Source organism: Symphalangus syndactylus, chromosome 18, assembly GCF_028878055.3.
Source record: "Symphalangus syndactylus isolate Jambi chromosome 18, NHGRI_mSymSyn1-v2.1_pri, whole genome shotgun sequence".
NCBI lineage: Eukaryota > Metazoa > Chordata > Mammalia > Primates > Hylobatidae > Symphalangus > Symphalangus syndactylus.
The window spans coordinates 56,342,626-56,370,169 of NC_072440.2; the positions used below are offsets into that span (position 1 = coordinate 56,342,626).

At 60.0% G+C, this 27,544-nt stretch overlaps 1 protein-coding gene across 1 annotated transcript; it reads left to right on the forward strand.

Moving 5' to 3' along the window:
• The first annotated feature begins 135 nt into the window (after positions 1-135).
• On the forward strand, positions 136-27,544 carry RTN4R (reticulon 4 receptor). Its single transcript, XM_055253632.2, has 2 exons — positions 136-274; positions 25,851-27,544. The coding sequence occupies exons 1-2, from the start codon at positions 253-255 to the stop codon at positions 27,248-27,250; spliced, it is 1,422 nt and encodes a 473-aa protein (XP_055109607.1). The 5' UTR covers positions 136-252; the 3' UTR covers positions 27,251-27,544.

A 27,544-nucleotide genomic window follows, 5' to 3' on the forward strand; every position in this document is an offset into this window, starting at 1 on the left:
ATCCTCCCGGCGGCCCGCGCTGCGAGCGCCCCTCCAGTCCGCGCCGCCGCCGCCCTCGCCCTGCGCGCCCTGCGCGCCCGCGGCCCGAGCCCAGCCAGAGCCGGGCGGAGCGGAGCGCGCCGAGCCTCGTCCCGCGGCCGGGCCGGGGCCGGGCCGGAGCGGTGGCGCCTGGATGCGGACCCGGCCGCGGGGAGACGGGCGCCCGCCCCGAAACGACTTTCAGTCCCCGACGCGCCCCGCCCAACCCCTACGATGAAGAGGGCGTCCGCTGGAGGTGAGTGTCCGCGCTGCCCCCGAACCCGGCCGGCGGCGGGGCGCGGAGCGGGGCGACTCGCCGCCTCCCCGGAGCCGCAGGGCCCGTCCCGGGCTACCGAGGCGGGGGAAGCGTAGCTGGGCGGCAGGGAAAGCCACCGCAGTGCCGTGCCAGGCTGGGGCCGCTGGCGCCCCGGCCCCGGGAGGGCGGAGCCGGAGGCGGCAGGAAAAGTTGCCGCTTCCCGGGAAAGTTGACGGCGACGGCAGGGCCGAGGGTGGCGGTCCGGGGGTCCCCGATGCTGGGCCAAGTCCGGGGCGGGGGCCGCGGGCTGGAAGGGCGGGGCCCGGCCTCAGAGCGCCCCGGCCACCGAGGGGTTAACGAGCGGGTTTTGCAGAAACGTGGGTTCCGAGGGTGGGTGGGGGTGTCGGGCCGCCTCCACCCCCGCCTCACGGTCTGGGCTCAGAACCTCCCGTTTCTCCGAGGTCAGTCCACAGTAGGATGAATGGGGGCGTTGGCGGCAGTAGAGGGCGTGGGGGACAGGGTTGTCCCAGCGCTGCCTCCAGGGCGGGCGGTGAGAGGAGTCAGCAACGCCCGCCATCCGCAGCCCGTGGGACATTGAGAGGCTTGGCTGGGGGAATCAGGGGCGGTGGGGCAATCAGCAACCCCTCCCTAGCAGCCCTCGTGGGACTCCCCCGCCCCACCGGGTGTGAGGTCCCGCGGTGCGGGCAAGGGAGGGTGGGCTCCATGTGAGTTGGGCATGCCCTGCCTGGAGGGTGCTCCCCAGGTGCCCACCCAGGCTGCCCTGCTGATGTCCATGGTGCCGCAGGCTGCACACACGTTTCCTTGCACGTGCACTTGTCTACACGGACTGCACACTTGCACACCTCTGGTGCACATGCGAGCCAACGCCGCCCCAGTGTGCACATGCACAAACACTGTGCACACACGGACTCTGAGGGTGCATATCTGTGTCCTCGCCCCCGCCGGCACGCCCACGGCCACACATGCATGCACGCGGCATGCCTGCTGTGGTCTCCACGGGTGGCACATGCTGGGGCCCCTTTCGCAATACCCACTCTCGCACCCAGATGCTCGTGTGTTGAGTGGGGAGGCCAGGCCCACAGAGAGGGGCAAGACATCCTGGGCCCCACCTCTGCCTGCCTGCCTCTGTGTCCTGGGGGTCTCCCCCTCAGGTGTGTGTGTGTGCGTGTGTGTAACTTGGTATGCATCTGCACGTGTGTCTGTGCGCGTGATCATGTGTGCCTGTGGGCACATAGGCATATGTCTCTTTGCCTCCGGGGTGTGGGTGCCCCTTGTGTGCCTAGACAGGCTGTGGCCTAATCTGGAGCAGAGGCCCTGGAATGTGTGTTGGGGGCTCGTTGAATACCCAAAGCCCCGGGTGTGAGGGACAGGGTCTCCCAGCCACTCCCCACCCACCAGGGCTGAGGCAGTGATAGATGATGGTGGGCTGGAACCTGCCTGGGCAGGGAAGACACATTTCAGGCCATGAGGTCAACACTGTGACCAACAGGCCAGACCTTGGGCACCCTTGGTGGCCGCTGCAGCTTGGCTGATTGGAGCACGTGACCCAGCGTGACTGCAGAGGCCCTGCCTCCAGTGCCTCAGTTTCTCCATGGTGAGGACCTTCTTGGTGAGGGGTTCCGTGGTGGGCTTCCCTACCTCCGGTGCTGTGTAGGGTGCTGATCAGATAGATGCCATGCTACATGATGGGCAAGGGTGGCCCACTAGCACTGTGGCAAGGGCCCTGGCCTGGGGCTTGGATTGGCAGGCCACACCTCCTGCTCCCCTGTCCACCACCAGTGGCTCATCTATAGAGTGGGGACCAGCAGGTTATCCTTGTAGGTTGTGTGAGGGTGAAACATACTAGCAGAGGGGCAGCTGAAGCAGTGGGGCTGGCCAGTCTCTTTCTCTAAGCCTCAGTCTTCCCATCTATAAAGGGCGTACTGTTCCTTGTTCTTCTCTACTGAGGTGAGGAGGAAGTGAGCTCCCATGCTGGGGGTGGGAATGGGTGGCCATCAGCACCTAGACCCCACCTGGCAGAGGGGCACGTGCAGGGCCTGCCGTGGCAGAACCATGACCTGGATTTGGGTCCTGGCTCAGCCACCTGCTGGCAGTGTGACCTTGGGTGTGACAGGTCACCTCTCTGCCTCAGTCTTCCTCACCTGCAACATGGGCCAGTCGTCAGGGATTATCGGGGCACTTCCAGCCTGAGGCTGGGCGGAATTGGCCCAGCTTTCCCTGTGGAGTTCTGACTCCAGTGCTTCCGCCTTAGAATGCCCAGAACACCTCCCCACACCCCCACTCAGCAGAGTCCTCTTGGGACCTTTGTACTGCCAGCTGGCCCCTCACCCCATCCATTTGCAGAAGGGACAATAAAAGCCCCTAGTCAGGCAACTCAGGCCACAGGTGAGTGGAGGGGGGACAGGGCAGGGATGCTGCCCAGCTTGGGAGACCCTCCCGTAGTACCTTCACTCCCTCTCTGCCCTCCCCCTGTTCCTCACCTGGGGGGCTGTGGAACCCCTGAGCCTCAGTTTCCCTGTGCCAGGGTCCTTCCACTGGGACTGGCAAAAACGTAGGTTTGCATGGAGTGAGAAACAGGGGAGAGGCTGAGGGAGGGCCTGGCCCAGCAGGTCTCCAAAAGCCAGAGGGCTTGTGGAGGGTCTATGGAGGACACCCCCACAAGGGCTGGGGCCCTGGAAGGTGGGGGAAGGTCCTGCTGTCCTGGGAGCCTGGCGACTGGCCCACAGCCTGTGGAGGGGCCGCGGTTTGTTTGCTGCTGCTGTGAGTGACAGGCGGGCTATGAGGGCCAGGGCATGTGGGACTGTGCCCTCCCCCTCCCTCTGCCCAGGGACAGTGCAGCCTCACAGCATTGCCCCCTCCTCGTCCCTGCCCCAGCCTTGAATTCATGCTTTGTGGCATGGACGGCCCCGTGCAGCCGGTGCAGCACCAGGAGGGTCCAGCTGGTGAGGACAGGACGGGCGGGAGGCAGAGGAGCCCTCCTGCTGTCCTGGGCCTGTGGCCCGGAACCTCTCACCGGGAGCCTCGATCTGTGCACCTGGGAAAGGGGTCAAGAGCAGGAAGCACACGGGGAGTTCCAGGATGACCTGGAAATGAACAAATGCGTGTGTGAGCCAGGCGCCCCGCCCGGCCCTGGCACAGAGTTAGTGAGGGCTCCTGACGCTTGACTACTGTCTGATCAATGAGGTTCATGCTGTCCCACCCCCATTCTGGTGAGCCTGACCTCTGACCCCCTGGCTGGCCTGCCTGAACCTCTGCAGCCACCCAGGGCCTGGGCCTCAGGGTCTGTAGGAGCTGGCCTGGCCGCCTGCTGCCTCTGCAGCTGTGCAGATGCCTTCTCGGGGCCCTCTCTGCACCCCTCAGTGTCCCTGCTCTGCGGCCTGGCTGCACCCAGGCCAAGGTCGCAGGCACCCCCCTCAAAGCCAGATCCCAGATGCTGCATTTGCCCCAACCGTCCGTTCACTTTCTCATTTGTTCATTCATTCACTCGTTCATTCCTAGCCTGTCAGATTCTCTTCTGAGCCAGGCAAATCAAGGGGTGCGATCCTTGGCATCGTGCATCTCTAGGATTAAATGCTTTAAAGGATAGGAGGTCACAGAGTGGCCTGGGGAAGCCCGATCGGAGTGGCGGGCATGCTGCCCCACCCCGCAAATCTCCCTGCACTGTCCCTGGGGCCCAGCTGGGCTCCCCCATACCAGGTGTTCTGTGCTGCCGTTTCTTCTTTTATCGCTGTATTTTAAACATTTTGCACATCGGGAACTATTCTTGTGCATCATGGGTTTTCTGGTGTATGTGGAATCCCTTCCTGAGAATGCACCATCATTTATTTATCCAAACCTGCACCGGCCTCCTGCACTGCCTGCAGCCATGGAGCTGGGCACCGGGAGATGCAGCTCTGCACACCCACCCCAGCATGTCCTCAGCTGGCACCCACCAGGTCTGGGGGCTGGTCACGTGCCCCTCCCCTAACGCTTGGGCTGATTTCAGGGGACTCGGCATCAGGGCCAGATCCCGCCCCTCCTAGCCCGCTGAGGCCTTTGACAACCGTGGGCCGGCCGGGTGGGTGATGGTGAGTGAGTAGAGTCTGGGTGGCCATTTGTGCAGTGGGTGCCTTGGGGCCGCCTCTCCCCTGCCTCTTTTACACAGCCTCTGGTCTTGCCCGCTATGGCCTGCGGGGCCTCTTCTGCAGGGCAGCGGGGCATGGGGTGATGCTGGCACCATCCTGCAGCTGTGTCCTGTCCGATGGAGGCAGCCCACAGCAGCCAGACCCAGGAGGTGGAGAAGAAAGGCAGGGCTGTTGGCACATCTCGAGAGTGGCCTTAGGAGGGGCTGAGTGGGCACAGGCCAGGGTCCCCATGTAGGTCTACATAGGCCTGGCAGGCGGTAAGCCCCATTCAGGGCCCTGGCACATGGAGCCGGGCTGATCTGGGAGTGGGGTGTCGGGTGCTGACCCAGCCTCACTCAGAGCCCTGGGTCCCCGGGTGCCTCTTGGCTCTCCAGTCGGCACCCTGGCATTCTTAGCTGGCTGTCACGGTTCACAGCCCATGGAGTTGAAGTTCTTTGGAATGTTGGGGGTATCACATAAGGGCTTTGTGGTCAAATGTGGGACCTGCTGGATGAAATGGTGCTGATGGTGCTCCTTTCCCACAGGGCGTCTTGGGCCCTGTTTTGGAGAGGGGTGGGCAGCACCTTCTCTGAGAGGCACCCCTATGCGATGTACCTCAGGGCCTGGTGTGCCCAGGAACCTGTTTTGGGAAATAGTGGTTGAAGTGCCTCGGAGGACCAGAGGAGGAGACCTGTGGGCCTCTAGCAAGGGACCCGGGATGGGTAGATCCTGCCACACAAACCCCGTGCCCACGGGGCGCCCAGTGGGTGGAGGGACCACTGCTTCTCCCAGCAATTTGAGGCGATGTGCAAATTTAACCTTTGGATTTATGACTCTATTTCTTTGCAGCAAATGTCACGGGAAATGTCAGGCCAAGGCTGAGGCTGGGTGAGGGGCCTGTCGAGGAAGCGGGTAGGGCTAGGCAGGCTGGAGTGCCAAGGAGGGTCTCAGGCCACGATGGGCTCCAGGCCCCTCACCTCCTCCTGGGAGCCTTCCTGGATTGTCCCTTGCTTGCCTGGATCCCTGGCACTGTGTCCTCAGTTTGTCCCGGCTATCACAACCTTGTTGAGATGTTGCCTTTATTTGCCTTCTGCCAGGGCCCAGATGAGGCCAGCTTGGGGACATGCCAGAAGTCCCCCATTCCCCAAGGCTGGGCAGCCATGGGTAAGCTTATGCAGCGCCGGCTTGCTGTGTGACCTTGGGCAGCTCCACTCTTCCTGGTCACCGTAGGCCTCATCTGCAGTCCACGGCTGGTAGCCAGAGGTGGTGTTCCCAGCTCAGTGCCTTCAAGAGTGGGAAAACGCCTAGAGTCCTCAGTGTGTGGGGTGTGGGGCTCTAGAGGAAGTGGGTGGGGGCTGAGTGCAGGGCTGGCATTGCGGAGGGCTGGCCCTCGGTGGTCCCAGGGGCTAGAGCAGCCCCTGCACACAGCAGGTGCTCAGTAAAGACCAAAAGGCAGTGCGTGGATGTGGAAGGTGGAGGTGGATTCCAGCTGGGAGTCCACGGTCCCCAGTTACATGTTCCCCCTCCACCACCACACGCCAGATGTCATTCCAAGGCTCCAGCCTGGCCTGTCACCAGCTCTGCCCTGCCTCCCAGGCCCGGGCGGGTCAGGGAATGGTGACTGCCTCCTCCCTGCCATGTGCCAGGCCTGTGCACTGGAGCAGGGGTTCAGGCTCCCTAGTGCCCTGCATCTCTCCTGCACACACAGCTCCCCACACTGCACATCTTAGGCCTCTAGATCCAGCCCGTCTGCTAGTATCACATCCTCCGTACCCAACGTCCAAGCCTGGAGTCTCAGCCTCTTCCCTCTGCCCATCCCCAAAGGCGAAATCAGTGTCAAACTTGCACCCTGTCTCCCAGTCCATCCCCTTTATTCCTCACTGAGGGCCAGCCTCAGACCTGGCCTCTGTCCCCGGCCTGTGGCCATAGCCGGCCCCGGCGCCCTGCCTACCATCTTGTTCCCCACCCCAGGATTTAAATGCTTCCCTAAGACATGTTTCCAGCCAGGCGCTGCCTGCCTAAACTCCCCCGCGACTGCCCCTAGATGAAGCTTTGGCCCCTTCGTTCTCAGGGCCTGGGCTAGAGGGTCTCACGTAGGAAGCTTCTTTTCCATCCTCACCAGGGAAGCCCCTGTCCCTAGTTCCCAGTGCCTGGCACCTGTGTCTGCCTCCGCCTCTCCACTTGAGGAGCCCAGGCCTAGCTTGAGGACCCAGAAAGCCATGAAGGGTGGGACAGCCACACTGGGAGGGAGGGAGGGCCCAGGCACCGGTGAGGAGGATCAGTTGCACCTTCGTGGGCAGTGCCTGGTGCCCATCTGTCCCTGGGTCAGCTCCGGGAGACCCCAGGGTTGGTGGCCTTCAAGGCTGGCTGTTAGGTGCAGATCAGTTGGCCCAGATGGCTGCACAAGGGTCGCTCTGTTTCCCCCGGGGAGCCACCTACCCTCTCAGCCTCCCTGTCCGCACGTGGCTATTGTGAAGCTGGAGCAGTGGTGAGTAAGCACTGCCCACAGGGCCCAGCCATAGTGGCAGCTTGATTTGGGCAAGCTGGAGGCTCCTGGTGCACCTGGCTCCAGGGACCCCTTCGTCTAGGCCAGGCCCCTTGCATGCCCTTTTGTGGCCTGGGCTAAACTAGCTGTGGAAATCGAGACTAGCGATTGGGGCCTTGGAGCCTTGGGGCCTTGTGGGAAGGGGTGGCAGGGCCCTCACCTCCTGGAGGCCTCCCAGGTTTTCAGCCCTTCTTACCTGTCCTGTCTTGCCCTGGGGGGATCCAGGCTGGACTCTGGCCAGCCCGTGTGGCCAGTGGGGATGGGCATGTGGGCCCCACTGTACTGCCTGGAGCAGGAGTCTCTGCTGAACCCTGGTGGATACAGAGAAGGAACTGCTCTCTGGGGCCACTCCTCCCCATCGGTCACTCTGCCGTGAGGGTCCTCGTAGGACATCCTGGGAGACACGTTAGTTCATGCCAGGGGAGCCCAAGTGATGGTGGGGCTGAGAGGCTGTGACGGGGTGGGAGTGGGGTGCACAGGCTCCGGGCAGGGCTGGCAGCTGTGGAGTCCGGAGGGGAGGCTGGGTGCATGTGGAGAAGTCCCTAGTTCTCAGGAGCCTGCAGCGTAGTTTGGGTTCCAGCAGGAGCTCTGCCGTAGGACCTCTGTGCTGACTCAGAGGGAAGTATGGGGTCCTCTGCCTTTGTTGTGTGGAAGCTTCTGTCCCGCCCTTGACTTGTGCTGGCCTCGCAGTGCAGTTGGAGAGGATGCCTCGTCCCTGACTGGTCCTTGGGCAGAGTCCTCGGTTGTGCCAGGGCAGGGTGGGACTGGGTATTGGGAGGGTGGGCCACCTGCCCCGGGCACGGCCCCCATCCCAGGAGCCCCTTCCACCCACTTGGGGAACTCACTCGCCCGGGCCTGGCCAGCTACCAGCATGGCTGTCGAGGGAGGGCTGAGGAGCTGGCCCAAGGTCACGCAGGATGTGCTGCGCTGGTGCTCCTGGCCCCACCTGCCTCCACGCATGCCACCAGGAACCTGGGAGTCGGCCCTGGTGCCCCCTCCTTTGTGGAGCCCAGTAACATTCCCTCCCACACACTCTCCACTTGAGTCTCCGCTTCCCTCCTGGCTCTCCCTGGACATCCAGGCCCTCTTGTCAGGGAGCATGGAGCTGGCCGGTCACGCCCTGCCCAGCCCCAGGGTCTCCTCAGGGCCTCCTGAGGGATGGGGCTGTATGAGGTGGTAGCCCATGAGCCCAGCAGGGACTGGCTTCTCGGGGCTCCCGTGGGAGCTACAGATGAGCCCCCTAGGGCCACGTGAGACAGCAGCAGGACTGCCACAGTTCTCTCAGCTGGGTGCGTCCCCCGCCCCACCCGCTGGGGCCATGGGGGACTGTGGACTTGGGTGGGGCCTGCCAGGTGAACCCCAAGTGTCCCCTGGGGAGGGTCCTCCCCTCCTCATCCTTGGTGCAGTTTCGGGCACCAAGATGCACTCCCAGGGGGCCCTGGTCCAGTCCCCGATGCAGGGGGAGGCCCACGGGGGTCACTTGCTTCTGCCTTCATTCTCTCAGCAAATTCTTCCTGGCATCAGTTCTAAGACAGTCCTGTGCTGGGCGGCAGGGACCTTGAGATTCTTGACATGCTCTACCCCCAAGCCCCCCCTGATTCCAGGGAGACATGCTGAAGCCCACAAGGTCCCTAGGAGTGGCAGTGGGGGTGAGGTTGAGGACTCTGAGCCCCCCACATTGCCAGCTCATGGAGGCCACACTGGCCCCAGGTCTGAAAGAGGAGCTGGAGCTGCTGGCCTGGGGGCTGAGGAGGCTTCAGTGTCCCCTAACAGAAGCCCAGTGGCTGCAGGACAGGCCACTGCCTGGGTGAGATGCTTGGAGGGCTCTGGGTTGGGGGAGGGCAGGGGAAGAACTTGTGGGTCCAGAGGGGAGTGGAGGGAGGGGCAGAGGCTGCGGAGGTGGACTGTGGGGCCAGCTCTCGTTGGCCCCAGCAGGAGGCTGCCTGCGGCTCTGGTGCTCCCTCAGCCTGACACATGGGCCCCGCACACCCGGCTGCATCCAGGCTGTCTTTCATCTCCCTGCCTCGGCCCCAATTTATGTCAGGCAGAGGCTGACACAGGGACAGGTGTGACAAATGTCTGGCTTCCTATTTGAAAATTGGCAAAAGAAAAACTCTCCCCATAAAGATATTCCATCTACATACCTCCCGGATGTCACCGCAAGGACCCGTCATGGCTGAGACAGATGGCGGCCCTAATGGACTCCATTCTTTACCCATTGCCGGAGCGGAGGCCAGTCCCCTGGGGTGGCCTGAGGCAGATGATGGGTGATGGGTGGGGCACCAACCTCTCTTTGTGCCCTCCCCTATGCCTTGGCCTGTCCCCAACCCAGAGCTGCCCAACAGGGCCTCTGTCATAGCCAGGGACTCCAGGGACAAGTGACCTGGACACCTGAGGCCCCAGTGGTCCAGTGCCTCTACCCTCCTGGCTGAGAAACAGTGCACACTTGACCCCCAGCCTTGGTCCAGCGCCTCCACCCTCCTGGCTGAGAGACAGTACACACTTGACCCCCAGCCTTGGTCCAGCGCCCCCACCCTCCTGGCTGAGAGACGGTGCACACTTGACCCCCAGCCTTGGTCCAGCGCCTCCACTCTCCTGGCTGAGAGATGGTGCACACTTGACCCCCAGCCTTGGTACATGTCAGGACCACCCCCACTCCCCCCTCCTGGCTGAGGTATCACTTCCTCCAGGAAGCCACCCCAACCACCCCACCTGAAGGCACCGCTACTGTCCCCTGCAGGCAGAGCACTCCAGGAGGCAGGGTACTCACGATCCCCTGGCCCCCAGATCACAGGGAGCTTGATGTTGCAGGACAGTCTCCATCACTGCCTCTGGGTCTTGAGGTGATGAGGGCCCTGGGAGCCGGGGGAGTAACAGGGTACTCTCCAGTGAATTGAGGGGAGGGAAGGGCTGCAGTCCTGCATAGCCCCCTGTGGCTCACTTTCTGCCTGGGGGTCCACTGTGTTCATCATCCTCACTTGCATGGGGCTACCCCAGGCCCAGGGTGAGGTTGAGACCCACCCAGTCTGTCACTCATGCTCAGCCAAGCTGGTGCCCCTCCCTGCCTGAGTACTTCATGGGCAGGAGCTTATGGGCCATTACCCAGCCGGGCTTCCATGGTAGCCCCATTGGGTCTGAGGATAGACACCTTGGGGAAGGCAGTGGTGCAGACGAGGAAGGGATTGGGAAGGGGCCAGCCTCCTTAGGGGTGGCAGGGGTGGGGCTGGGGGAGAAGAGCCCCCCAGAGGAAGTGTGTCTGGGAATAGGGCAGGGCATTCTGGAGGGGGAACTCCTTGAGCAAATGCCAGCAGGGGCGATGGCCTTGGAGCAACAGAGCCCCGGGTGGTGCTGGCTTCAGGCCTGGGGTCAGGGCCAGGTAGGATGCCAGCAGAGCACTTCCTAGCTGCAACCTGGCCTTGGAGCTGGGCTTTCTCCTCTGTGGGGTGGGGATGGTGGTCCCTCCGGGGGTGATGTGAGAAGGTCCTCCAGGGAGAGGCCAGGTGCAGGCTGCCCCATTCTTTGTGGGTGGATCAGTCATTTCCACCTCTACCCCCCGCTGTGAGATGGGCCTTATTATCTCCATTTCCAACCGGGGGAACCAGTTCTGAGACATTGGGGGGCCTGCCTGAGACCTCCCCAGGCAGAGCCAGGGCCCCAAGCCCTGAACTGTTTCCAGGACTGCCCTGCAGGGCCGATCACGATGGGCAGGGACCCTGGGGCGTGGGGGCTCATGGAGGGGCCTCCTGCCACCTACAAGACGAACTCACCCACCCTTCCACCTGGCCCAATGTCGGCATAAGACCAAACAGAACAAACGAAAAACACTCTTGATTTTATGAGGTCATGTTCATTGTAGAAAATCTGGAAAAATACACCAAAGTTTTAAGAAAGAAGTTGTATTAGTCTGATCAAGCTGCCATGACCAAATACGATAGACAAGGTGTCCTAAACAGCAGAAGCACATTTCCTGACAGTTCTGGAGGCTGGAAGTCTGAGATCAGGGTGCCAGCATGGGCTGGTTCTGGTGGAAGTTCCCTTCCTGGCTTGCAGGTAGCCACCTCCTTACTGTGCCCTCACATGGTGGGGGATGGAAGGGTGGAGAGAGAGGAGAGCATGCACTCTCTGAGGTCTCTTTCTTTTCCAGGCCACTAATGCCATGGTGAGGGCCCCAGCCTTGTGACCTTATCTAACCCTAATCACCTCCCAAAGGCCCCACCTCCAAATACCATCACACTGGGGGTTAGGGCTTCGACACATGAATCTGGGGGAGACACAGACATTGAGCTGTAACAGAAGTAAAGCTATCCGTGTTGCTACTTAGAGACCTCACCGTTGGCACTGGGGTGCTGGAGCCATGCACCCAACCCAGGAACATCTGTTGTCTCATGGGCTGTGGGCCAAGGCTCTCTCCCAGGGCTGGACATCCTGGGGAATACTGTCTCTATAGCTGCACAAAGCCTGCCACTTGCCCTTAGTGATGAGCATTTGGTGCATTCACATGACAAACATTTATGGAGCACCTCCTGTATGCGGGTCACCAGCCCCTGTGGAGCCCAAAGCCCAGGGTGCCTCAACCGACAGAAACAAGCTACACAGAAGCCTGCTAAGTGGGCCAGCAAGGTGTGGAATGGAGGTGTGCAGTGGCACCCTGGCAGTGGGCAGAAGGTTGAGGGGTGTCAAGGAGACCCTGAGAGTGGGCCCACAGAAGTGCCTCACCCAGACCCAGCCCTCCCATTTCTCAGATGAGAAACCCAGCCAAGAGGCACAGGTGGTGCCTGAGTAGGGCCATGTGACTGGGCCTGGGGGTAACTGGGCCTCCAGGCCTGCTGCAGCCATGATGGGGGTCGGAGAAGCAGCCAGTGGAGGAGTGAGCGGGACGGGGCATGGCATCCTGCAGGCCTGGCTTGGGAGGGAGGCACTGGCTGGCTGGCTGCCCGGTGAGTTGCAAGGTTTCAAATATGCATTAACAGAAGAGGTGCTGAGGCCTGGCCCAGGGGCTGCCCTGAACAGGCTGAGTCCCTGGACCCTCCTCTGTGAGGCTGGGGGAGGAAGGAAAGGGGATGGGGGCAGGGCTGTTGTAAAATCATCAGGACAATTTTAGGAGAATGGCTTATGCCTTTGCAGGTTTGAGAAGCCACCGTGGGGTGGCCCGGGCAGGCCAGGAGACCAGCTGGGTGCTGGAGTGTCCTTTGTGGGCTGAAAGGTCAGGCTGCCCAGTCTTTGGGGCTTACATGGGGGGATGAGTGCAGTATGGCCTGTGCATGGCCCCCTGACTGCTGATGACCCTGTGGTGATACCCAGTGTGGCCTTGGACTTGGGGAACCCCTCTGTGCCCTGGGCTCGGTGGGGTGGGTCCCCGACAGAGAGGCTGAAGAAATAAGGCTGGACTGCCCCGCCTCCCGGAGGGCAGCTGACCCCCTTCCACTGGCCCTGCGCAGTGGGGCGGTGCATCAGCCTCAGGAAGTAGCTGAAATACACTGACCTCGTTTTCCAAGAGGCAGCGGCACCTGGGCCTCCCACCCTTGTGGGTGAGAAGCCGACAAGAGTTTCCATCCCAAATTGATTTCAAATAAGGAAGAGTTATCACGCACAATCATATAGGAATAATTTATCACTTGTTAATAAAAGAGCAATTACTTATTCACGTCGCCGCTGCGTGCGTGCCTCGGTTTGGTTGCGGAGACGCATTGGGGGCTCTCATAGCATCTGAGAGAAGCCCGTGTGCACTCGGCCAAGATCAGGAAGGAGGCTCGTTGGCTGTGCACCCACCCCAGTGCTAGGCAACCCCTGCTGGGTGTTGACCGCACACCCCTACCCCTGGCTCCTGAGGGGCCCCAGCCTGGAGTGGGGGCCTCAGATCTGTGACAAGGAGGGGACAGGAGCAGGCAGGGGTAAGGGGAATCCAGGGGTGGGGCTTCATCACAGTGTGAGCGCTGGGCTTGGGGGGCAGGCAGGAACTCTGAGGCTGGGCGAGGGGAGCAGCTGCCTGGCCTGCAGGGAAGGCCCAAGCTCAGAGTTGGGCGTTTAGGCCAGAAGCTGCCCCTTCGGGTGTCTGGATTGCAGAGTCTCTGGGGCCAGGAGCCCATAGTGTCCTGGGAGACCCAGATGTATCCTCAGCCACCCTCGGCCAAGCAGGGAACTGAAAAGCAGCACGTGGATCCTCCCTGGCCCGATGCCAGCTGCACTGGGGCTGTGTGTCCAGGTACTCTTGAGCTCTCACCGTCCCTCTCTCTCCTCCTGCACCTTGGAGACACCTGCTTCTAACCCACATTTGTCTCCACCTTCTGGAAGATACACTTTCTTTTTTTCTTTTTATTTATCTCTGTTTTCTGAGATTTAGTGCCAAATATGCAGTTGTTTTAAAAAACAATAACATTCGGTCAACAACATATTGCACAGAGTTAACACCTGCACCCAGCCTCGGAGGCTGGTCTGGAGAATGGGCTCAATCTGCCCCTGCCCTGCGTCCTCCTGGGAGGCAGCCACTGTCGCCTCTGTTCCCTGGCTTTGCCAGTGGTTGCCACCACTTTCCTCAGCTTCTACTCCAGCTCTGTCTCATGCAGCACACTCCCCAGCATGGCTGTCTCGCTGCCATCAGTTAAATTCACAGCCAGTGTTTCCCAACCCAGGTCATATAAATGTTCTTCGCAATCCTGCCGTGGGGCGGGTGACCTTCCTTCTCTTTGATGGCCTTTTGTTTTCCTTGGGGCTTACAGTTGATGTTTTGTACCCATCCACCACCCTCATGGGCTTACTCTTCCCCACATCAGGGCTTCTATTGGGGTCTCATTTTTTCCCCTGGATAAAGATTCACTCCAAGCACTTGTCCTGCTGCCCCATAACTTCCCTTTACCACCTGTTGAGATTTCAGTTAATGCTTCCTGGGCCCCACGTTTTCCTCTTTCTGGGTTTGCACCTCATTTTGGCTGAAACATAAGCCTGACTCACTCTCTAAAGAAGATATAGTGAAGAATCATTCCGGAAGTCTTCCTGTATTTACAAGTATGTTCAAGCTGGATTGTCTCGGTCCAGAATTCCGTGTTGAAATTAGTTTCCCCTCAGAGCTATGAAGCTGTTGCGATGTTGTTGTTTCCTGGCATCTAGTGTGCTATGAAGAAGGCCAATACCACAGTGCATCTTCTTTGTTGTGTGTTTTTTTGGAGAAAGTCTCACTCTGTCACCCAGGCTGGAGTGCAGTGGCATGATCATGGCTCACTGCAGCCTCAAACTTCTGGGCTCAAACAATCCTTCCACCTCAGCCTCCCAAGTAGCTGAGATTACAGGCATGCAGCACCACACCCGGCTAATTTTTTAGTTTATTGTAGAGGCAGGGTCTTATTGTGTTACCCAGGCTGGTCTCAAACTCCTGGCCTCAAGCAGTCCTCCCACCTCAGTCTCCCAAAGTGCTGGGATTACCGGCGTGCACTGCTCATGGCTTCATGTTGTGTCTTTGTGACCAGCTTCTCCTCCTGGAGCTTCAGACTTCTCTTGACCCCTGGGGGCCTGAAAGTGCACTGTGAATGCCCAGTGCAGGACTGGGTACTCAGCTTTGGGAAGTTTTCTGGTATTATTTCTTTGCTGGCTTTTCTCAGTTTTTTGTTTTCTCTTCTGGAACTCCCCTTAGATGTTCAACCTATGTTTGTCTCCCAAATCTCATTCATTTTTCTTTCTCCTTTGTTTTTCTTTCTGGAAGATTTCTTTGACCTTGTTTTCTAACACTTGTATTGATTTTTTTTTAATTTTAGTGATTCTATTTTTAATTTCCAGGCACTCTTTCTTTTTGTCTGATGCCTCCTTGTTCATAGCACCCTGTTCTTGTTTTAAATCCCCATCTATGCCTAGGAAGACACAAATTAGATGTTTCTCCCAATTTTTGTCTTTTTCCCACACTGTCGGCTTCCTCTAGCATCATTCTCCCTCTTTTTCTGCATTGATATGTTTTCCGGATGCCTGGTGGTCACTGGTTTTCTGGTCACTTTTATAAGGGAAGCTGGTTGGCTGCTCTGTTGAGATGGAGCTTTTCTTCTGCCCGTCGGCCCTGGGTGCCCCTGGATAGCAGTGGTGGAACCCCTTTCTCTGGGCGTTTCTCCAGGGGAGCAGCCTGCCACTGTGCTCCCCACTCCTCACTCTGCATCATCCTCATTTCGGTGGGTCTCTGAAAGGGGAGGAACACGTGTGTTTCATGCAGATCCCCGTGTCTAACACATGATGGGTGAGCACGGGAGGGGGACCATCAGTGTTGCATGAGAAGCCACAGCAACTTGACTCGGAGCACAGGCCGGGTCTCTCGTGAGATGAGTCAGGCTGTACCAGGCCTGTCCTCAAGCCTTCTTTCTCTGCTGAGGCTGAGATGGGCAGAAGCAGCGAGGAAGTGGCTCCAGGTGGGTTTGTAGCACAGCCTGGCTGCTACCCCCTCTTCCAGCCCAGACACAGGCAGGATCCTGCCTGCCATATCTCCTCGATAAAGCAGGGCTACTGCCAGGCCAGGCCAGAGTGGCCTTGCAAGACCACTGGAGCAGAGGGGTCCTTGTGGCTCTGGGACGCTGTGACCTGTACCTTGCCTCCTTGGACTCCTCACCTGAGACGAGGCTGACCCAGGTCAGATTGGCAGGCCTCTGGGGAGGCAGGATGCTGGGTGGAGGCCTGGGTGGGGTTTCTTTGGGGTCCTGGGGGAGTTAGGTGCTGGCCTCTCATTGTCCTCACATCACTGGTGTGGGGACAGATTTGGAGGGGGCTGGCAGATTCTCTGCCTACTCTGTGAGGGGTGCAGAGGCTACACCTGAGCCCAGGGCTGCAAGACCCCAGGGCCCACCTTCAGCCATCCCTGGGAAGGCAGCCTCCTGGGCTGAGGCTGAGGTGCCATGGGGGACTAGGGAGCCCAGAGTGGCTGCCCCTCCCTGCTGTGTCATCCCTGGGGCTCAGGGTCTGCTCTGGTCACCTGGGGATGATCATGGTGATAAGGATAGTGGTGATGAAGATGGGGGTGGGCAGGGATCTTGGAGTCCAGATTGTGTGCACTGTCTCCTGGCCTTGCAAGATGGCCAGCAAGGCACTTGCCGCAGTCAGTGCCTCATCTGAGGAGTGAGTTGACAGTCACCCCCTCACTGTACTATGGGAGGATGCAGCACAGGGATGTCCTGAAACCTCCAGGAATGAGGAAAGGCTGCACCTCGGGCTCTCTCAGGCAGGCGAGGGGCCCTCACTTCTTACTCCCCATCCCTTGTCCTCTTCCCCTCCCCATCCTTGGGCCAACGCCTCTGCCCAGGGATATCTGGTGTCCACCCAGTACTGACCCACTGCTCACCTGGGGCTTCCTATCCTTGTGTGAGGTCAGCCCCAGGCTGCCTTCTATCTAAGGGCCTTGCACAGAGCTGGTGTGATGATAGTGATGATGATAGTGATGATGATAAAGACGATGATGGTGACAGGGATGAGGATGGTGGTGATGATGATAGTGATGAGGATGCTGATGGTGGTGATGGTGATGAGGATGATGGTGATGATGAGGATGGTGATGATGATGATAGTGATTGTGATGAGGATGGTGATGGTGATGATGGTGATGAGGATGAGAATGGTGATGGTGATGATGGTGATGATGATAGTGATGAGGATAAGGATGGTGGTGATGATGGTGATGAGGATGCTGATGATGGCGATTGGGATGCTGATGGTGATGAGGTGACAAGGATGAGGATGGTCATGATAGTGAGGAGGATGATGGTGATGATGATAGTGATGAGGATGCTGTTGGTGATGGTAATGAGGATGGTGATGGGGATGATGGTTATAGTGATGGTGATGAAGATTAGGATGATGGTGATGAGGATGGTGATGATGGTCATGGTGATGATGGTGATGAGGATGGTGATGATGGTCATGGTGATGATGATGATCATGGCAATGGTGATGATAGTGATGAGGATGGTGATGATAATAGTGATGGTAATGATGGTGATGAGGATGATGGTGATGAGCATGGTGATGATGGTGATGGTGATGAGGATGGTGATGATGATAGTGATGGTGATAGTGATGGTGATGATGGTGTTGAGGATGGTGATGGTGATGAGGATGGTGATGATGGTGATGATGATGATAGTGATGATAGTGATGATGATGGTAGTGGTGATGATGGTGTTGAGGATGGTGATGGTGATGAGGATGGTGATGATGGTGATGATGATGATAGTGGTGATGATGGTGATGAGGATGGTGGTGATGATGATAGTGATGGTGATAGTGATGGTGATGATGGTGTTGAGGATGGTGATGGTGATGAGGATGGTGATGATGATGATAGTGGTGGTAATGATGGTAATGGGATGATGGTGTTGAGATGGTGATGATGGTGATGAGGATGGTGATGATGATGATAGTGGTGGTGATAGTGATGGTGATGATGGTAATGAGGATGGTAATTATGATAGTGGTGGTGATGATGGTGATGATGCTGCTGCTGATGATGATGGTGGTGATGATGGTGATGAGGATGGTGATGGTGATGATGAGTATGTTTACAATGATGATAACAAGGACAGAAAATGCCTCCACAGCCTACTTTTCCTTCACAATCTTGGCCATGGGTCTGCAGGAGCAGCCAGGCCTGAGGCCGTGGAGGGTGGTCCAGGGCATCCTGTTTGCAAGGAGAGACTGCACTCCCTTTCCTCTCTTGTTTCCTGGACCAAGTGTTCTCATCTTTATTATTTCTTTGCTATTAACTGTGAAGATCCCTTTAGCAGAGGCTGGAATCCTGATGTCCTGGGAAGTACATCGACATGGATCTGCCCAGGTCACCTCTTTCCAGGCCCTGTCCAGCCCAGGGAGGCAGCTTGATGTTAATGGGTCATAAGCCACCTTGGTGTGACCTGGCCAGAGTCCCTGATACAAGGTGCAGGGAGAGACCTCGGCCCAACCTCTGCAGGGTTCCAAGGTGGGTGGACTGGCATGGAGGGGCCCTGTCCCCAGAGACCTCCTACCTCAGTTAAACCACTGCCCTCCTCAAAACTACCTGCACTGGATTTGTCTCCTCTGAAGTGCCACCCGAGTCCTTTCTTCCCAAGCTGGACTGTGTCATTCAGCACTTTCTCTGCTGTCCCCCTCTCCTTACAACCATTTTGTTCTCTTTGTGTGTGTGTGTGTGTGCATGCATGTGTGTGTGTGTAATCCCAGCTACTCAGGAGGCTGAGGTGTGAGCCATCCCTCCCAACTTATTTGTGTTAAGTTGTCCTATTTTATGCATGTTTGACTGTGAGACTCCTGACAGCCTCTTTAGAAAAATGATTGTTTCTCTTTTGACCTACAGAGTATTTCAGTATTTCTGAGTCTCTTTCTTGCCTAGAACCCTTCACCCTAGGCCTCCATGAGATGCTGACCTTGCCCAGGTCTCCGCAGAGCTGAGCCTGCACTGAGGTTGCTGGGCTCTGCTCACCTGGCTATGTGACTTCAGCAGGACCGTGGTCTTCTCTGACCCTCGTTTCCTTTTCATTAGGTGGGGGTATCAGTGAACTGCTGGGGCCATTGTGAGGGTGAAGGTGGCAGCACCCACACTTGGCTTGCTCACAAACCAGGTCGGCAAACTGTTTCTGTGAATGGTGTAATACTAAATAATTCCAGCTTTGTGGGACACACAGTGTGTCATAACAACTCAGCTCTGCTGTTGTTGCGGGAAAGCAGCCATGGACAATGCGTGAACACATAGGTGTGGCTGGCTGCCAATAGCACATCCTTTACAGAAGCAGCAGCCAGCCCTTGGGCCAGTTTGTCAGGTGCCAGTAGAATAGGAGGCCAAGGCCCGTCGGCTCTGACAAGGGTTCCACTCTGGCCCCCGGACACGGAGCTTTGGCCTTGGCTAGGGGAATTCCAATGGGAACATCCCAGGCTAAGGAGGCTCCTCTCCTGCCTCTTATATTCCTCATCCCCTGGGGAGCGCTGGATCCCACTGGCCCTCCCTGGCTGAGCTTCTCTGTGGTCTTAGCAGGCACTGCTTATGTGCCGTGGGCCAGCTGCTGCCCCCCGCTCAGTTTCTAACGTGAAGGGCTGGGCAGTCCCTGGGATGGCTCCAATGGGAGCCTGTCCAGCTGCTGTCCTGCTGACTGAGGCTGATCCGAGGCTGCTGAGAACGAGCCGGCAAGAGCCTCAGGACCCACACGTGTCTTTTCACAGCAGAATAAATTCTGCTCGGACAGAGGCCGCTCGCCTGCCTGGTTGATCATGTTTTACAAATGCCGAGGGCAAGAGAACACGTGGGGATGTGCCCACTCATCTTCCTCCACTGCAGTGTCATGCAGACCCTCCAGCCGGGCCCTGGCTCCTGGGAGGGGCTCGCATCCCAGCAACCATCTACTGCGCAGTGCACTCTGCCTGAGCCCTGACCAGCCTTGGGGGCTCTTGTTGTATGTTTCCGGTATGCATGCCTATTGTGTGCACCCCCAGGGGTCCCCATTGCATGCACTGAGTCTGTGCTTCTGGCTTGTGCACCCTGAGCATGTGCTCTTGTACTTCCTCCTGCCCTGTCAAGGCTGACACTCTGGGCTCACAGGCAGTGGTCAGCCTTGTGTGTGCAGCAGATCCAGCGTCCTGGGCGAGTGTGGGAGGGCTGGGGCTTAGGTCTGGATGCTGGCCCGTGGGAGTGGATGTGGGCCCTGCAGGGCTAGGCACCAGGTACTGGGCAGGGTCAGGCAGGCAGGTGGGCATGGGAGGCAGGTGTATGGCAATGCTGGGCCCAGGCCTGGCTCAGAGTGCATCCCCAGGGTGGGAGCATGCCAGCTACCGGCCACTTCCTCATTAGCATCCTCTGGGGACTCAGCTTGCTCTGGCTGCTGGATTGAATTAGCTGCAGGACAAAGATGAGCCCTTGGTGGAGACAGGATTCTCCAGATAATTAGGCAGCAGGTGTTTGTTGGCTCCTGATGGAGCATGGAGGAGCAGGGTGGGCTCTAGCCTCCTGTGGGGCAAGGGGGCACTGGCTGTGCCCTGGGCTGGGCGAGGCCTCCACTGGGCAGAGCCTCCAGGGGCCCCCAGTGTGGGACTTACTGGGGTGGGAGCCGAGGAGGGTGCATCTCCGGTGAGAGGTGTGTGGGCTGGATGGGGCAAGGTTCTGGAGCCCTTCACGCAGGCAGCCCAGCCCTGACCAAAGATGAATCCTTGAGGCCTAGGTGCTAGGACAAGGATCCTGCCCACTAGGGGCTCTGCCAAGACGGTTTGGCTGGCAGTGGGCTCCTGGGCTCCTGCCACATCCTCATGCTGTCTGGGGCTGGCTCAGGCCTCTGTGGCTCCTCACTCTCCTATAGGGCACCTGCCATGCAGCAGGGTCGCCGCCCGTGATCAGCTGGCCCTGGACCGTGAGTGCCTGGGACCCGGCTCCTCGGCCTGGTCTTGTGTGGGTGACACTCAGCACAGCACCTGGGACAGGGGCCACTTCACGCCTTGCCAAGGGATGGAGGAAGGGCCAAGGGAGTGGATGATCCTGCACAGTGTGGCCCACGTTGATGTCTCCTTGGGGTGAGGGTGCCATCCAGGGCTGCCAGCTCTCACCTGGGCCAGGCCATCCTCTGCCAGCTTCAGTGTCTGTGACTTGAAAGGTGTACCCTCTCAGGGTGCCCTGCTGGCTGCAAACAGGACTGTGGAGCTCAGGTTAGGAGCAGGGGTGGCTGAGCCTTCACTGCCCAGCAAGACCTTTTAACACCCCTGGGGCCATGAGGCTGGGAAGCCCGCTAGCCCTGGGGCTGTGGCTTCTCCTGCTTTACTTGTTATTATTTTTCTGATAATATCTTTAATTACAAGATGTTGTGTACTTTTAGGCATGTTTCTTGTAAGTAGCATATGACTGGATTTGACCTTGGGTTTGCTATTGATTATGCCCACACCAGTTTTTATGTTCCTCACCTGTAAAATGGGTCAATAAACTTGACACCCCCTCCAAGAGAATTTGCTGGATTGAAGGGCTCAGGCTCTGGCCTAGGCTGCTGGCCCTGGACCTACCTACATCTCGTTGTCTCTGGTGAGCCTGGCATCACGGGGCAGGGACAAGCCCTGCCGGCCAGGGCAAAAAGTGGAGCCGAAGGGGCCGAGGGAGCACCAGACACACTCAGGAGGCCAGTCCCGAAGGCTCTGCCCACACTGGGCCTCAGTTTCCCCCACAGCATGTAGCTAGCTAGGCCTGGAGCTGCTTCAGTCTGGGTCCAGTGCCCTCTCACCATGGCAGGTGTCCTTGCCTGTTATTGACCTGTCTGCCTACCCTGCCACTGCAGCCAAGATCAACAAGGAGCAGGGGCCAGGGCCAGGGCATCAGGGGCTGGTACCCACTTCCCTGGGAGATTCAGGACCCCTCAAGGGCAGACTGCCCCCACCAGGAGCTGCTGCCAATCTCCTGCCCCAGCACCTGGAGCGCTGGAAGGGCACAGGAAACACCATGGGAATTCTGGCTGCCCCTGCACGTGTCTGTGGGCCTGAAGATGGATGGCGGGTGGGTGTGCATGTGAGAAGCAAGCAAGGATGGGGGGACAGATGGGTGGGGGGCAGGGGGAGTGAGTCAGTGGTGGAGGGCCAGGAGTGGGGAGCAGGCATGGGAGGGGTGCCCTGACCCTCTGTGGTGTGGGGATGACATAGGCCCGCCACCCCCGCCTGGAGCTATTTCTGGCCTTGGTGCACTGAGCTGTGGCCTCCTGTTCTGCCTCATAACTGTGGTCTGTGACGTGACCGCCTCACGGGGACGTGGCTGGTGTCCGAGAGGATCCTGAGCTGACTGATGTCCCGGCTGTGCTACAGCTGGCCCCACCCTCAGCCCCAGCCCTCTGCAGCCTCTTACCCCAGCCCTGGGAAGCAGCAGCTCAGAGTCTCCCTGGAGATTCCCCTCCCAGCCACCCATGGCACAGGAGGGCGCTGCCTGCCCCTCTGCACGTGGCCTGCAGCCCAGCCCCTCCACACCCTCCCCCATTACTAGCCAGGCCACCAGCCTTCGTGCTTGGGCAGGACATGCCTCGTGGCCCCTCCGGGCAGCACTGTGACTGTCTCCCTTGGCTGCCTCTCCACCTGGGTAGTCTGGAGTGGGAGCAGGGCAGGGCTTAACCACTCACTGCGTCAGTTTCCTAATCTGTAAATGAATTGCTGTCTCACATCTTTTTATAGCAGGTGATGGGACCCTCCGGTGATCCCAGCCCAGGTGCGGCATCGGGGCCCGAGGGCGCCAAGCTGTGCGTGGATGAAAGCTGGGGCTCGGGGTCTCCACAGCTGCCTGCCCTGCGCTGCCTCCTGGCCTCGCTGGGCACAGGCAGAGGCAACCCTGTGGGACCTCAGCCCAATCTTGGCAGGGCACGGAGGTGGGCGGGGCCCCAGGAACAGTGGGGGCCAGGGACCACATGAAGAAGGCCATCCCTGCGCGGCTCGGCTCAGCTCCCTGGGCTGCTGGGGTGAGCTGCTGACCTCAGCAGCCGCCTGCCTGCCCGCTGGCTGGGCACATCCCCAGAGCCTCCTACCGCCACCTCCCCATCCCCCTTCTCCACCCCTCCCCTCTGCTCCTGCCATCCTCGCCCTCCTCCCCCCTCCCCCTCCCTCCTCACTCCCTCCTGCAGTGAACGTGAACAGCCCTCCACTCACCGGAACTGATGGTGCAGGTGCCCACCTGGGCTGCCTGTTGCTCCTGTCAGGGGGATGCGTCCTGGACTGTTTGCTGCCCAGCCTCCTGGGCCTTCAGCCTGGTGATCCTGGGTCCTACCCTGCCCAGTCTGGCTGCTGCAGGGAGAGGCTCCGGGTCAGTATCCGGTCACTGTCCCCCCTGGGAAAGCTCAGAGCCTTCCAGGCAGGAGAGCCAGCCCTCCCCCAACCATGGCTCCTGAGCCAGGCCTGGGCTGAGACAGTAGCTCCTAGCTATGACCCAGCCCTGATAGCCAGCAGGGCCATCCTCCGGGTAGGTCCCAGGAGGAGACCCTGGAGGAAAGAAGAGATGTAAATTGGCCTGGGAGGGTGGGAGAGGCACAGATGTACCAGTTTGTGTGCAGCTTGGAGGCTGAGGAGAGCCCTCTGGGGCCCTCACAGGCTCAGGTGGCCGCAGGGCCAACCTGGGTGGGGACGGTGGACAGGCACGCTATCCGTGGTTTCTCTGTGAGAGCTGGGGCCGTGGCAGGGCTGGCTGAACACCCCATGTGCAAGGGGCAGGAAGGACAGAGCTCATACTGGAGGCTCCGTGAGAATTGGGGCCAGGGTGAGACTGGGTGAGAGTGGAAGTAGGGTGATGGCAGGCAGGGAGGCCAGGCTGTCTCCAGAAGGACAGTAGCGTATCCTATTAGAGTTGGCCGGGCAGAAGAGGAGAGAGAAAGGTGGGCGAGAGGGCCAGAGAGGCCTTGTGGCCTTGAGGCTGCAGAGCCCAGGGGACAGGTCAGGGGCCACGGGCCAGGGAGGTCTTTTGGGGTGGGGAGGGGCTGCAGTCCACCATGGGGCCAGGGAGGAGGCTGGTGAGTCACCAGTCTGGCCCCTGGGATGGGGTCGGAGGACACCCTCCCACCACCTGGCTGGGTCTCCCTCATCCCAGGGCCCCGGCTGTGAAGACAAACCCATGCTGCAAAGTTGGGTTTGATTATCTCATAAAAAGATGCCCCCTCCTGCTCGCTCAGCAGAGGGGTTGCCATGGAGACCAGCGGGCAGGCCCCAAGGGGGGCCGGGCTGGAGCCAATTACCGTGGCTGCAGCGAGGAGAGAGCCCACCTCACCCGACTCTCAGAAGTTGGTTTACGAAAAGCAGTTGTCTCGGCAGGAACCGAGCCGTGTCTTTGTGCCCAATACCCACTTCCTGGCAGAACTGAGCACCACGTGGCCACTCCCCCGTGTCCTCCCCTGTCTCCCCCAACCCTGCACCACCCTGTGGCTCAATTCTGGCACCTCACTGGGGGCATGTTTAGAGTGGACACACAGCTGCTTCGGGAGGGAGGAGATCCCTGAGCACCAGGGCTCGGTTCAAGGGGAGTGAGCTGAGCCCTGACCACAGCCAGACTCACAGCCCACAGCTTCAGGCCTGGAGCCACAGGACAGTGGTGGGATGGCGGCATGGCTCATGGTGATGTGGCAGGCATGGCCACCATGGGTGGCTAGTCTTGGCGGGTGCAGTCAGCCGCCTCGTATGGTTGGTGACAAGGCTCAGTTGGTGACCCCCACAGTCAGTGGTGTGGTGTGGTCGATAATGTGGCAGTGAGTCCTGACCCTGCCCCGTGAGCATGTGGGGCCTCCACCCCACCTGGCCCCAGGACAGGAAGTGCCATTTACATAGCACAGTTTTCCCTCTGGTGACAGCAGGTGAGACAGCAGTGGGGAGCTGGCATGGTCAGGCCGCACCTTCCTAGGAAGAGTGTGCAGAAAGAGAGCAGAGAGGGTGTCCGCAGTTTAAACAGAACACGAGGCCAGGTGCTTTCCTCACCCAGCCCACCCAGGGAGGGGCCTCCGGACCCCCATCCCTGGGCTGCCACCTCCCTGGTAGCCAACAAATGGCCCTGGGGCAGGGGGTGTGGCAGAGGAGGCCCCCAGGCTGTGGGGAGAGGGTCTGAGGACCTATGAACCTGAGTCTGGGAGGACGCACATGCCCAGCAGTCACTGCGCGTGCTGGTCTTGCTGGGCTCTGCGTTTAGGGCGACTGCACTGTCCGCCCAAGTAGAGAGGACCCAGTGGGGCAGGGGCCCCATGTGGGTAGGAGGGCCCCAGGGTCACAGTTCTGGGTTGGGGAAGCTGGCCTGTGGTCCGCTCCTTCCTCTTGCCTGGCTCCAACACCAGCACTTAGCCGGCCTCGTGTCTGCAGAATCCTGCTCTTAGCCAGCTGCCGAGGAAGGTGTTAGCTGTCAACGCAGGTGTTAGCTGATAACTCAAGTGTTAGCTGATAAGCCATAACCCTCCCAGGGGGATTCATATTTTAATAGACTCACTCCTGAAGGCGGAAAGAATCTTCAGCATTCGAAAGGGGTGGGGGATCAATGGTGGAATGAGAGGCAGGAAAGCTTATTCCGGAGGGGGTGACCCCGCTGGTGAGACCAGCTCTGGATGCGGCACCCCGGCAGGGACTACTGCCCATGTAGGGCCTTGGTGAAGCCCCAGGTGTATCTGGCCCTGTAATGGAGGAGGGGTTGCAGGCCCCGGGGGCTGGGGGAGAACCCACTGGGAGGCTATCCCTGCTGATGGCGTCTGGGTGGGAGGGGTGCAGGCAGCTGGCACTGCAGGGGTTGGCTAGGGAGGAGTGAACTCCTCCCAGGGAGGAGATGGAGCAGAGAATGAGGCCAGGGGGCGGAGGCTTCAGGAGGGTTCCTGCCAAGTCAGGAAGTGCTTGAAAGGAGGATGTGTGGAGGAGGGAGCAGCCTGCCTGGGTGGTTGTGGGACGCGACTCCTCCCGAGCCCTGGACACACTTGCCCTCCACCCCCACCCTCACACATCCAGGCGCCTGTTTCTGAGATAGCAGAGGTGCCCAGAGGGACCCCAGCCCCGTTACAGTGTTTCCTAGGCCCTGTGGGTGGAACCCCCACTGGGACCCCCCGGGGACTCCTGCAGTGTGGGCTCTGTGTTCACTGGAGTCCTGAGGAGGTACCTGCAGTCGCGAGTGCCCATTCCAGGAGGCCTTCAAGTGAGTGCCCCTGGTGACCCAGTGGGCTGCTCCCAGGTGTGTGAGCACCGGCTGTGTGGTATGGGGAGTCTGCCGATGTGGCTTCCAGGGTGGAGTGCGTGGCTCCAAGGCATGTTCTAGCCCAGCATCATCCATGAGGCCTGTGAAGCAGGGATCCCAACACCGCAATTCCCAGGGGTGGTGGCCACATCTTGGACCCAGCCCCAGGCCCTCCTGAGACCCAATCCCCGGGGCCCACCTGGCTGTAGCAAAACCTCCAGCTTCTCCAGTACCCCTGCCCTGCCTGCTAACCACTCTGTCTTCTGCCTGCAGGGAGCCGGCTGCTGGCATGGGTGCTGTGGCTGCAGGCCTGGCGGGTGGCAGCCCCGTGCCCAGGTGCCTGCGTATGCTACAATGAGCCCAAGGTGACGACAAGCTGCCCCCAGCAGGGCCTGCAGGCTGTGCCTGTGGGCATCCCTGCCGCCAGCCAGCGCATCTTCCTGCACGGCAACCGCATCTCGCATGTGCCAGCTGCCAGCTTCCGTGCCTGCCGCAACCTCACCATCCTGTGGCTGCACTCGAATGTGCTGGCCCGAATTGACGCGGCCGCCTTCACCGGCCTGGCCCTCCTGGAGCAGCTGGACCTCAGCGATAATGCACAGCTCCGGTCTGTGGACCCTGCCACATTCCACGGCCTGGGCCGCCTGCACACGCTGCACCTGGACCGCTGCGGCCTGCAGGAGCTGGGCCCGGGGCTGTTCCGCGGCCTGGCTGCCCTTCAGTACCTCTACCTGCAGGACAACGCGCTGCAGGCACTGCCTGATGACACCTTCCGCGACCTGGGCAACCTCACGCACCTCTTCCTGCACGGCAACCGCATCTCCAGCGTGCCCGAGCGCGCCTTCCGTGGCCTGCACAGCCTCGACCGTCTCCTGCTGCACCAGAACCGCGTGGCCCGTGTGCACCCGCACGCCTTCCGTGACCTTGGCCGCCTCATGACACTCTATCTGTTTGCCAACAATCTATCGGCGCTGCCCACTGAGGCCCTGGCGCCCCTGCGTGCCCTGCAGTACCTGAGACTCAACGACAATCCCTGGGTGTGTGACTGCCGGGCACGCCCACTCTGGGCCTGGCTGCAGAAGTTCCGCGGCTCCTCCTCCGAGGTGCCCTGCAGCCTCCCGCAACGCCTGGCTGGCCGTGACCTCAAACGCCTAGCTGCCAATGACCTGCAGGGCTGCGCTGTGGCCACCGGCCCTTACCATCCCATCTGGACCGGCAGGGCCAGTGATGAGGAGCCGCTGGGGCTTCCCAAGTGCTGCCAGCCAGACGCCGCCGACAAGGCCTCGGTACTGGAGCCTGGAAGACCAGCTTCAGCAGGCAATGCGCTGAAGGGACGCGTGCCGCCTGGTGACAGCCCCCCGGGCAATGGCTCTGGCCCAAGGCACATCAACGACTCCCCCTTTGGGACTCTGCCTGGCTCTGCTGAGCCCCCGCTCACCGCAGTGCGGCCCGAGGGCTCCGAGCCACCAGGGTTCCCCACCTCAGGCCCTCGCCGGAGGCCAGGCTGTTCCCGCAAGAACCGCACCCGCAGCCACTGCCGTCTGGGCCAGGCAGGCAGCGGGGGTGGCGGGACTGGTGACTCAGAGGGCTCAGGTGCCCTGCCCAGCCTCACCTGCAGCCTCGCCCCCCTGGGCCTGGTGCTGGTGCTGTGGACAGTGCTCGGGCCCTGCTGACCCCCAGCGGACACAAGAGCGTGCTCAGCAGCCGGGTGTGTGTACATACGGGGTCCCTCTCCATGCCGCCAGCCAGCCGGGCGGCCGACCCGTGGGGCAGGCCAGGCCAGGCCCTCCCTGACGACGCCTCCCGCCCGCCACCCCCATCTCCACCCCATCATGTTTACAGGGTTCGGCGGCAGCGTTTGTTCCAGAACGCCGCCTCCCACCCAGATCGCGGTATATAGAGATATGCATTTTATTTTACTTGTGTAAAAATATCGGACGACGTGGAATAAAGAGCTCTTTTCTTAA

What these genes read in the sequence shown, in the direction of transcription:
- RTN4R (XM_055253632.2), top strand. Translation starts at nt 253, where the DNA reads ATGAAGAGGGCGTCCGCTGGAG. An exon ending in GAAGAGGGCGTCCGCTGGAG is followed by an intron (nt 275 to 25,850) that starts GTGAGTGTCCGC and finishes TTCTGCCTGCAG; the next exon opens with GGAGCCGGCTGCTGGCATGG.